A 12991-nucleotide genomic window follows, 5' to 3' on the forward strand; every position below is an offset into this window, starting at 1 on the left:
AAGAGGTGTTGAGATTACCCAAAAAGCTCTTGTCTCTCACAATAGTGAATCACATTATCTCCATTGTGTTTGACAAGTCTAACATGGTTTTGAAACGGGGATTGGCGAGGCTTGTTCTAACGCTGGTGACAGGTGTTATGGGCATCGTCGGATTGGTTTTGCTTTCGGCTCGTCCACTCTAGAAGATGGTGGTTGAGATCTAGTAGGGTTGTTGGGTTTGTCAGTTGTTGGAAGTGTTGTGGTTTGTTCTTGATTGATGCCTTTTGTGTTTATAGTGGAAATACTAGTAAAAATAGAGTAGTGAAAGATGCAAATCTCAGCTCAATGAGCATGAGTAATTCCATTGATATTCAAGTGTTACAAGGATTGATCTTAGCCATTGAAGAAGGGACAGATGGAGGAGATTATACAAAAAAAATATTACAAAAGTAATGATTACAATGCACGGAATTTGTTGTAATAGAATTGTACAATTCTAGAATATTCCTTCTGATAAAATCTCTAAGGAATGGGGAGCCATGTAAGCAGCTGAGTCATACACCAATGGCAGCCAGGTCACAGAACCTTATCTCTTATGAAGTGAACATCCAACTCTATATGCTTAGTCCTTGCATGGTAAACTGGGTTGGAAGCCAATGCACTAGCACTCATATTATCACACCAGATAATTGAAGGGGCAGAGGTGTACAACTTCATTTCTTTGAATAACTCTTGTAATCATGTCAATTCAGAGGCAAGTTGTGTAAGAGATCTGTATTCAAACTCAGTGCTCGATCGAGCAACAACAAATTATTTCTTAGAAGACCAAGAAATGAGAGAATCCCCCATGTAAACACAATACCCTACAATGGATTGTCTATCATCAGGGCAGCAGGCCCAGCCAACATCAGAAAATCCAACCAGGTTGAGTTGAGTGCCTGGTGAAATGTGAATCCCATGATACATAGTGCCCTTCAAATATCTGAGAACTCTTTTAGTTGCATTCCAGTGAGCAGTAGTAGGAGCTTTAAGAATCTGGCTCAATTTATTTACTGCAAAAGAAATATCTGGTCTAGTGTGACTCAGATATTGTAAAGCTCCAATTATGCTTCTATAAGCTGTTGGTGAGTTGAGAGGTTCTCCATCAGACAAGGATAGGGGTTTTCCAGCAACCATGGGCATAGGGCTAGGCTTCAGATTAGTTAGCTCCACTTTTTGTAGCAACTCTGCTATGTACTTCCCTTGTGAAAGGTATATACCTGTGTTGTCTCTAAACACTTCAATGCCGAGAAAATAGTTGAGTGGTTCAAGATCTTTGAGTGAGAAAGTCTTGTTTAGTTTGATAATGAACAAGTTTAGCTCCCTTGAACTGTTCCTTGTGATGATTATATCATCAACATAGATCAACAACATTATAACATGTGTGGTTTCTTCAAAATGAAGAAAGATGTGTCAGCTTTCGAAATCTCTAATTGCCATTGTAGTAGGGTATTTTTGAATCGATCAAACCAGGCCCTCAGGACTTGTTTAAGGCCATAAATTGCCTTATTCAGCTTGCATACATGAGTAAGATGTTGGGGAGACTCAAAACCCGGAGGTTGCATCATGTAAACATCCTCCTCAAGAGTGCCATTGAGAAATGCATTATTTATGTCAAGCTGTCTAATTTCTCAGTCCTTTGTGACAACAAGAGTGAGGATAACTCTCACTGTTGGAGCTTTGACAACTGGGCTAAAGGTCTCACTAAAATCAACACCTAGTCTTTGGTGAAACCCTTTAGCAACCAGTCTTGATTTGAGCCTTTGAAGAGAGTCATTCAGCATTAAGTTTAATCTTGTGAACCCATTTGCAGCCTACAATATTGTAGAGAGGAGAATAAGGCTCCAAAACCCATGTATTGTTTTTCTTGAGAGCCTAAATTTCATCCTGCATAGATTTGTTCCACCCCCAGTGTTGAAGAGCAGCTTCAATAGTTACTAGTTCATGATTTGACAAGTCAAATTTTGCTTGGCCAAGGTACACCTTGGGCTTAAAAATTCCTGCCTTATTTAAAAAATCGTTATATTGGTTTAGTTCAAAAAATATGAAAATTTAGACCAAAACTAATCCGTGAATACCCCTAAGTGGCCAAATTAGAAATAGTAAAAAAGGATTAATTACTATTTTTATAGTTATTAATAAATAGGTATTGGTCCCTATTTTTGCATCATACAATTTCATATTCTTGAATTCCCATCATCAGGAAAACAAAGGCTCCAAGGAAAGTTTTGATGCAAAATTAGAAGATCATACCATTCTAAGACGATTATATAGACTCTAGTACGCTTCCGGTAATCTTTAATTATATAGTTAAATTTTTCACGAATTAATTAGGGCTAAATTTAGATTTACAGTGTTTGAACATAGACAGCGTGTTCCTAGAAGACTAGTCCAATTTCTCTTTTTATTCAAGCGCACAAATTAAGAAATTAACTTTCCTTAAATCTCAAATATAAGATCGTATCAAGATAAAAAAAAATAAAGAATAATAAATAAAAACCTACCTAAACTAGAGATCAAGTAATTAATTCCTAATGAAATATCCAAAATTATAGGACACGGTACTGACAATCTAATTGTATTCCTATCTGCCTAGTTAGCATCAGACCAATTTTATGCATTTTCATGTAAACTCTCCATTAGAGGTAAAAGGGAAACTAAGTATAATTCCTATAAACACTATAAATACCTAATGAATCCTTCAGATTAAGGGTTGAATTATTTTGCAATACTTCCTCAGGCAAACACGGAAAAACTTATACTCATTGTATTCTCAAAGGCTTTTCTAGCTCAAAATACATAATAAAATTAACTCGTGGACTATAAGGCTCGTTAAAACCCCTAACAACGTAAAAACTTTGTGTGTTGTTCTAATTTCTTTCTTTCAATTATTTATTTTTTCAGTTCTAATTTCTTATAATTAGTTTTTTAAAAATTTCAGTAAATACTTGTACTTTTACTTTTCTATTTATATTTATATTTTGATACATTGAGGATAATGCATAAGTTAAGTTTAGGGATAGTGAGTTTCTATGGTTATTTACTTCATTTTCTTAAAAATGGTAGATTATTTTTCGTTAAAAAAATATTTTTTGGATGGTAGATTATCTATTTTATATATTAGTTATAAAAAAAAATATTTATATTATTGTCTTTCTAGTAAATATATACAGTATATATATGTGTGCGCTTTTATATTGTGTTTTGTAATTTTTTTTTAAAAAACCTTTTGGTGATATTCTTTTTTCCTATGATAATAACCTTGATTGAGTTTGATTTTAGTTTATAAAATATGAGTCCTTCTTAAGTTTTGTGTTTAATTCTTGGGTCAATTTTGCTTCAAAATAAAAAATTTTGGAAAAAATTATTCACCTTGATATGGAAATAAATACTTTAATACAACAATATTTTCAAAATTCACATAATAACTTGATGAATAGTATTGATTATATTTTTAAAATATATTTTTAAAACAAAACTGACTATTAAATTAATTACATAAGCTTAATTTGTATTCATAATTTTTTATAAACTATTTTCAATGTGTAATTTTTGATGATATTTTTTGTATCGCCAAATAAAAAAAAAAAAAAAAAAGGAATTACCCCATTTGCTATTTTTTTAACTTTTTTTCATGTATGTTTTTTTTTTTCTTTTGCTTAAGGACTAGCAAAATTTTATGTTTGGGTATGATAAATCTAAAAATTAGAGTTATTTTATCACATTATATAAGCTAAAAGTGGTTTGGTTATTAAGATTTTAATTAATTTAGTAAGTTTTTCATTATTTTTGAATTTATTAGTTTTATTTTAATTTTATAAGTTTTTGAGTGTGTTTATAATTATAATTATTAGCAATTTTACCCTCTGAACTTTTGACAATATTGATTTTACCCCATAAAATATACAGCTTATTAAAAAAATTTCCTGAACTTTTACATTTACAAAAATTTAGTCATTCTGTTAGATTTCATCCCTTTATTTTGTTTAAATGCTGACGTGTCTTTGTAAATTAGTAAATTTGCCCCCTAAATTTTGACAACTATTAAATTGTACCCCTTCAAAATAAAAATAAGAAAAATTTAATTTTTTTTAAGTAAATCTTCAAAGTTTAATTTAGATATTAAAAAAATTCATTTTAAACGATTAAGAAAATTAAAATTTTAAAATAATTAAGCGATTTAAAAAATTATTTATTTTTTATTAAAAAATCTATTTTTTTTTATCAAGAAAAGAAAGCTTCATTAATCAATAGAGCAAAATACAACAACTCGCAAAAGCTACCAAGCCACACACGGTTCAAGAATACACACCGCCCCTTATAACCCAGCCAAGACGAAAATAAAACTACCTATCTTGTAATCTCAAAAGGTAGTCTCTTAGACAAGTTTTTAAAAAATCTATTTTGATATAAAAAATAATATTAAAAATTTAACTTTTATGAAAACTAAATTTTACGGAAACAAGTTTGGGTTTATTTTTTTTTTCTCCAAAAATCTAGATTTATTAAAGTAAACATAACAATTTCTTAGTTTAATTTCTAACTTTTTTTTTTTAAAAAAATAATTTTATATTTTTTATAAAATTTATAATTATTTTTCTTTATTTTTTAAGATATGAGTTTGTAAATATAAATAAGTTTGATTTTTTCTTCAAAAATCTTAGTTTGTTTAAATTATTTATTGGGTTTTCAATAATTTTGGTGTTATTTTTAAGATACGTGTTTATAAATAAAATAAAATTTGAAAATATTTTTTTTTTAAAATAATTTAGGCTTTTGTAGTAAACTTAATATTTTTTTAATTAATTTAATATTTTTTTATCAAATTTTTTAATAATTTTTTTCAAAATTAATGGAATATTATAATTTTAAAAATTATTATTTTTTTAATAAAAGGGGGCAAAATTTTGTATTGGTCAAAGCTCAGGGGGTAAAAATACTAATTTTTAACGGTAAAAGAAACATGACTTAACAGAAAGGGCATAATTATATAACTGTTATATTTTAGAGAGAATTTTTAACAAGTCGTATATTTTAGGGGGTAAGATCAAGTAGTGTCAAAAGTGCAGGGGCAAAAATACTAATTATCAATTTTGCCTCCTAAATATTTGACAATACTAATTCTGCCCCTTAAAATATTCGACTTGTTAAAAGTATATCCTAAACTTTTACATTTACAGAAACTTGATCCTTCTGTTAGGTTTCGTCCCATTATTCCATTTAAATGCGACGTGTCTTTGTAAATTAGTAACTTTGCCCCCTAAACTTTGACAACTATCAGATTGTACCCCATCAAAATAAAAATGAGAAATATTCAACATTTCTTATAGTAAATCTTAAAAAAAATTAATTTAGATCTTTAATAAATTATTTGGGATGATTAAAAAAAATTAGAAAAAGAAATTAAAATTTTAAAAATAATTAATCGATTTAAAAAATTATTTATTTTTTATTAAAAAATCCATTTAGATATAAAATATGTACTAAAAATTCAATTTTTGTAAAACTAAATATTATAAGAATAAGTTTGAGTCTATTTTTTTTTCTCCGAAAATCTAGATTTATTTAAGCAAACATAATAATTTTTTTATTTAATTTCAATTTTTTTCAAAATAATTTTATATTTTTATTGAATTTTTAATTATTTTTCTTTAGAGTAATTTGCGGCATAAATACCTAAGTTTAACTTCCATCTGTAAATAAATACATAAGTTTAATTTTTGGCGGTAATGATACCTAAGTTATATTTTTAGAACTCCGTAGGTACCTAACCGTTAAATGTTAAGCCATTACATCCACGTGTCATTTTCTTATTGTATATTTGAACTAATTTTTTTTAAATAGTAAAAATTTTATGATTTGGACTAATCAGGGATTTTCACGTAGCAATTTACTTAACCATGTACCTACAGAAGTTCTAAAATTATAACTTAAGTATTATAACCGCCAAAAATTAAACTTAAGTATTTATTTGCAACTAGAAGTTAAACTTAAGTACAAGTAGAACCTCTATCCAAGAATACACTTGGGACCAAGAAAATAATATTCTAATTGAGAGGTTATAACTAAATAGAGTTACACTTGAAAAAAAAAAATCAAAATATCAAAAAATATCAATGTAACAAAAATACCAATAAACAATTCTTAATACTATATTATATTAAAATTATTTTCGAGTACATATAATATTTATACATGTACTATAATTTGAAATAAAATTATTAATTTTACATAAGTAAATTTATAAAATATATGTATATATTTATTTAAGATGTAATTATTCTTATATAGAGGTATATTTTATTAATACGGGACTTAAAAAATGTATAACTAATTACAATATAAAGGTTATTCTTATTTATAACTGGCCCAAATTGGGACTTCATTTTTTTTATAACAAATTAGAGGTTATTCTTGAATAGAGTATTCTTGAATAGAGGTTTTACTGTATTTATGCCTCAAATTCTATCATATTAGAAATTATACAAGTCAATTAATTTTGAAGACATGGACTCAAATTTTGTATCTCATTTAACGATTACTCACATAAATAATTTTTCTACAAAAAGTATAGATTTATATGTTTCAAAGACATTTAAATCTTAAGTAGAGAAATAGTGCATTTTGCATATTAAGATAGTGAGATCAAATATAAAATGGAGAATACTACATTAAAATTCGTGAGTATGGATAAACTCTCAGTCCATTTGTAAAGTTTCTTTAAAAGTATGGGTCCATTCCCAATACATATGCCTAGTACACCTAAATCATAGTGTGTAACAGATTTAAGAAACTAAGCATTTTTTGGACATGGGGTGGAGCCTACATAGCAAACTCCAATCTTTCCTAAATCTTTGTCTATTGATACTCATCAATGGGGTGTACATATCGAATCGTGTTCTAACCAAAGTTGTTTCTCAAACATATTTTGAGTTGTGATAAGGTTGAAAACCGACTTGATGACATGTACACATTTTAAATACTCATATATAGTTAGAGTACAATTGTCAAAGAAAAGATCTGGGCCTAAAACCATAAATGAGCTTATTTCATTTGAAAGCTATAAGGTTTAAGGGTTACATATTTTATTATCCATCTCACATCACTAGAACTGTGGAATTAAGAATTGACTTGATCAGTGGGAGTGATCAATTTAGGAACCTAATTTCTGAGAAAGAACATTCATATTTTTTCAAACTTCCACCTCAAGTGTTAGATTAATTATGATTCACAACAACCCTTAAGATTAATGGTTATTGAGAATTCATAACTTAATAATCTACAAGTCATTGATAAAATTCTAATAAGTTATGTTATTTAGTAATTGCTTATAATTTCTAAAATAACATGCATATTGAACCATTTTCTCTTTTAAGAGTTTGTTGGTCCATCCTTAAGATGACTTATTAGAATAATAAGATCAATATTTTCTAGTGATTACATTTCGTACAATAAGAGTTCAACTACAATATTAATTTGAGACACAAATTAAATTATAAAATGATAAAGAATTGAAGTTGTAGTACAATATGCCATGTATGAAGAAATGAATATCTTAAAGAACAATAAAGTTTATCTTTAGTAAAGTTGCCTAATGGGGTGGAGAACATTAATTAAGCATAGATTTTTTCACCAATAATATTCATTAGGCAACATTGAGAAACATAAAGATATAAAAGAATATTCATTGCTAAGAAATTCATTTTGAACTAAGAATCAATAACAAAGGAGATTTACATTCTCACTTGTTTTTATAAAAGATTCTATTATAGACCTTGGCATTTGTTGCTCGTTTCAATCTATTAATAAATTCCAAGCAGTGAATTAGAGGAGAAGGTATACAGACTGCCATAAAATTTTTCCTCTAATAAGTGGTGAACATATGCAAGCTTAAAGTGTCTACCTATAGATTAAAACAAACATCTCACAAATTGGTATTATATCATCTTTTCCTTTAGGTTTGAAAAGAGAATTATGAAAATAATTATATACCAGAAGGTTAGTGGGAGTAATATTTGTTTTAAACGTAGACAATATGTTACTTGCAAATGATGATAAAAGTTTTCTATATAAGTTAAAATAATTCATATCTCAAATTATTATTTTGAGATAAGGAATATAAATAATATATATAATTTTAATTAATTAGAGAGTAGCCACAGCATCTCTGATTAAATAAAATTATGTATTATTCATCTGATATAACTTTTATCTTTAAGTGTGATAAATTCAACTCGAACTAGCATCTGAAAAATGATTTGGAGTGAGAATAAATTAAGAACATTCATTCGCTTCTATTTTAGAAGCCTAATGTATGCCTAAGAGTCTGAATAAGACTTTGCATTACATTTGTTTCAGGATCGTTAAGTAGTATCAGAATAACTAAAGTTAAGACCACTTTATTCTTCATACAAAGTGATGAGGTGTCTTTAAGATACTAAAAATTATATTCATACATATTTTGTTAAGATGAATTGACCATCTGGAAATATAGTTAACCAATTAGATTCTAATGTACTTCACTGGTTGTATTGATTCACGTAAATCAATATTTTATTATGTCCTTAAGATTACCAGTAAGTTATACTGTAGAGAATCTTGATTGTTATTTCCACTATAGAAGTCAGATTCATTTATTGTTTTGAGGATACATCTCGTATGATATATTATAGAGTTTCATAGTAGGCCTAGGGTTCAGAATTACAGTTTCATTAGGCCATTAAGAAAATTTTACGATAAATTCAGCTACAATATTTATGGCTAATAACTATAAGAGTACTGGTCGAAGCTAGCATATCGACATTAAGTATTTAGTCATAAAAAGACGTGATAAGTGGTCATTAATCACGCAAACTGAATTGGGTGATCACACATCCTTGACTAAAGGCATGCCGCAACACAAATTCAAGGATTATAAAGTAAATATGGGATTCAGTTAACCTATATGCAGTTTTTTATATTTGTACAACCAATAATTATTCAATGAAACTCTAATTTCGATATTTTCTCATATTTATGTGCACCTCAATTTCATCTGAGAAAACTATCGTAAGAGGACTTGAATAACATAAGGGTTAGGGTTTATTCGCTTAAGTACATTGCCACATAAAGTACATTGTTATATAATAAATATATCGTAATACATGGAAGATAATACTCGACTTATAATGAGGACATGTCGCTATGATTCGTATGTTTATTATATAATGAGGAACGTTTGGGTTTGAATGTTTTAGTCTAAATGCTGACCAAGTGGGAGAATATAAGAATATTTTTTATGTAAGGAAATATATTTCTATTTAAAGAAATAAATTTCTATTTAAGGAAATAAATAAATAATTGATTTTCTGATAAATGAATATTTTATATTCATTGAATGCGATTTAATCAATTATGTAATATTCTATATATGGTCAGATTTCTATATTCATTACCTGATTTGATTTCCTAAATTAATTGTCAAAATATTCTGACAATTAATGTGGCGCAGATACTGATGGAGTATCTCACCTATAAATATAGGGTCTCGGTCCCGAGCTTCTCACTCATTTTGTTCATAACAGCAAATTCTATCTGTTGCCCCTGATTTCGCCCAATATACGTGGATCAACCGGACAGGGACACGTGGATCAGATAATTTATAAATATTTGCTAAGTCTTTGTATGCCACAAGGAAACATCCTGGACATAGGTCCCGGAGGAGGCACCCGGAGTTCAAGGTGCTCCCGGAGGCTCACGTAGCACTAAAGCATCTCCATGAGGTGTCAGGCTTCTCCTGAGCAATCAAGTCGCATTAAATGCTGCATGGGAGGAAGCGTGTTGGGACTGCAACACGCAATAAAGTCTGACGGCACAACCTCCAACCAGCAGCGCCACAGTAATGATCATTTAAGTCTAGCGACGGCTACACTGTGAAGAGTCACGTCAATCACAAGGCAAAAAGGACATTCCTCATAAAAACCCTACAGCACCTAGGGATTTGACCATGCATTACTCATGGTATATTCATTGGGAATACCCAACTTTATGGATACTTACAGATACACTTGTAAGAACAATTCTAGGGATTACCCCACCAAAACACTATAAATACCCCCTCAAAGCTCATTAAAGGGGATCGAGAATCTTGGGCTGCATATGAGCAAGAAGAGTAAATACTCACCAAGAACATTCTCTGTAATTATAAGGGTGACATCCTCCCAAGTATAAATTCTGTATTAAATACATCCATAAATAACAAAGACTCGTGGACTAAGGCTCATTAACGCCCCAACCACGTAAAAATCCTTCTCTCACTTTCTTACAGCTCAATAGTATAATCATATTTTATTAGTTGCCGAAAACCTCGGTCAATATTTTGGTGCTTTCATTGAGAGCTGAAAAAAGCTGCTACAAAACAAGCATTTGACTTCACAAATATGGTGGAGACAAGAAGTACTCGTCAGCCTCGCCCTCTGGAAGACGCTCAAGACCCAAACGAGGAAGATGTAGCCTCAAGAGCAGTTGAGGAGTCCGAGGAAGAAGAAATAGTCCCCGATGATGACTACGAGGGAAACCTCGATGAGTATGCCTATGACGAAGGTAGTTACTCAGAACTGGTGCTTCTTAGACAAAAAGCTATCGATCACGAAGCCGAGATCGACGCTCAGAAAGCGCAAAACCAGAAAATGCAGGAAGTGATGCTGGCCATGCAAAAAGCCATGGAAGCAGCTGGCATTCACATACACCCCAAGGCAATGACTGCTGGGCCCGACAAGGAGCCAGCTACGTCTTCACCTAATTCCCAGCAGTAGAAATCTAGGGAGCCTAGCCCGATAAGGTATCCTGCTGAAGGGAATGAAACAAAAAACCCTACTCCTACCCCTGGGCGAAAGAAAAAGGTGCAGGATCCGCGAAAGGTCCGCTCAGATTTCCCTAAAGGGAAAGGTCCGCAGAGGGGCAAGCCCTAAAAAGGGAGTCTTGGCCCCCAGGATCGAGAGGACCGAAAAAACGTTTCTGTACACCAGGAACCCGGGGGTAGAGGGAGAAGAGGACAGAGATGTCCTCCCGTTGATCTGAGAAATCAAATCAATGGGAACCAAGGTGATCTTCGGGATCACCTTGACCAAAAAAGATACAGACTCGTGGTTTCCTCGGGTACGTTGAATGAAGGAATTATGGCGGAACTCGCCATACTCCGAAAAGACATTGCCCGAGTCTGCCGGAGGCAGAAGGGAGACGACTTCGACTCGGACAGCGAGGATCGAGAGCCATGTGCCAAGCACATCCTAGAGGTGGAGCTCCCCAAAAACTTTAAGATGCCCGAAATGGCAGCATATACCGGGAACTCCGATCCCAGCGACCACCTGTCACGGTTCAACCGTGTCATGACGGTCATGAGGGTCAGCAATGACGCCAAGTGTCTGTGCTTCCCACTCACTCTAGGTGGGTCCGCGGAGGAATGGGTCAAAAAGCTGGAACCAGGATCCGTGGGCTGTTGGAACAAGCTACAGACCAACTTCCGGAGACAGTTTGTTGCCGCAAGAAAGGTCAACCTGGAGGTCAGTGCCTTAACTAATATCAAGCAACTGCCCACCGAGACCTTGAAGAATTACATCAAGAGGTTCCGAGAGGAAGTCTCGAAAACCAAGAAAGTTGATGACGGACAACAGCTTGCACTTCTCCAAGCAGGCATCCGTACTGGGACTCCTTTCTGGAATGAGTTGCAGCAAGAAGGAGCTGCTAGCCTCCAGGACTTCCAGAAGAGAGTCCAAAAATATATCAACCTCGAAGAAGCCCAAATCGTGGCTTACGGGGGCTACTATCCCACCGGAGTGGCAGGATATATGCCCGGAGTATCGCCCTCGGGTACTGCCCCGACTGCGACCCCACAAACAAGTGGTATACAGTTCTCTGCTACCCCCGGGTATAGCCAGGGCCAAGCTTCGGCACCAGCATCTTCTCATTTTGGCAACCCGTCCGGAGTGAATGGGAAAGCTCCTTCACATTCTGCTCCGGCTGCTAGCTTAACAGGCCCTTCCCAGGGATCAAGGAATAAAAGGTCCTCCAAAGGCAGCACCCGAACGGGAGAGAAGCGCCAGAAAAAGGGATACACCCCCCAATATACTCAATACACGGAGCTGTCGGACTCCCAAGAGCGTGTGTACTTCGCTACTAGGCAAAATACACACTACCGGAGACCACAGCCGTTGTACAAAGACAGCTCCCGGAGAGATCCGAGCAAAAGATGCGAGTACCACAACGACATTGGTCATAGCACCAATGAATGTAAGAATCTCAAGGACGAGATCGAAAATCTAATCCGATTGGGCCACCTCTATGAGTGGATCAAGAATAGGTTGCCCCACCTCAATCCGGGTCAGGTGGCCGGGGGTATGCCTCCGGGAACACCAGGGGGTACAGCAGGAGTATTGGCTCCAGCTGCTCCCGCAGGTGACGCCCAGCATATCCCCAGACTCCCGCCCCGGCCTAATGGACGGGTAGCCATGATCTCCGGAGGTCCCCATATCGGAGGGAATACTCGCAAGGAGCGTAAGCGATACGCCGGGGCCGCAAAACACAATGAGATATGGGAAGTTACTCAACTCCCAGCTCAAAGGCCTCGGTTGATGGACCAACCCATCACATTCACGGAAGAAGACGCCAAGACGGTGCACTTCCCTCATCACGACCCATTGGTCATAGAGACCCCCATCGCGAATAAAGTGGTGGCCAAAGTCTTAATTGACAATGGGAGTTCCGTGAACTTGCTCTTCAAAGAAGCCTTCACCGCGATAGGCTTGACAGATCGTGACCTCTCGCCTAGTGGATCCCAGCTCACAGGGTTTACGGGACGACACTTATCCCAATGGGAAAAGTGAGGCTCCCAGTCACCCTGTGCCCGGACACTCCCCAGAGCACATTCAAATACTGCACCTTCGTGGTGGTGGACTGTCCGACAGCCTACAACGCGATCCTCGGTCGACCGGCCCTA

General features: G+C 33.8%; 1 protein-coding gene across 1 annotated transcript; it reads right to left on the minus strand.

The window, feature by feature from the left end:
• Positions 1 to 789: 789 nt before the first annotated feature.
• On the minus strand, positions 790 to 1392 carry LOC115703701 (uncharacterized mitochondrial protein AtMg00810-like). The gene has a single exon (XM_030630938.2). The coding sequence runs from the start codon at positions 1390 to 1392 to the stop codon at positions 790 to 792; it is 603 nt and encodes a 200-aa protein (XP_030486798.2).
• Positions 1393 to 12991: the final 11599 nt, after the last annotated feature.

This window comes from Cannabis sativa, chromosome 1 (assembly GCF_029168945.1).
Source record: "Cannabis sativa cultivar Pink pepper isolate KNU-18-1 chromosome 1, ASM2916894v1, whole genome shotgun sequence".
NCBI classification, from domain to species: Eukaryota; Viridiplantae; Streptophyta; class Magnoliopsida; order Rosales; family Cannabaceae; genus Cannabis; species Cannabis sativa.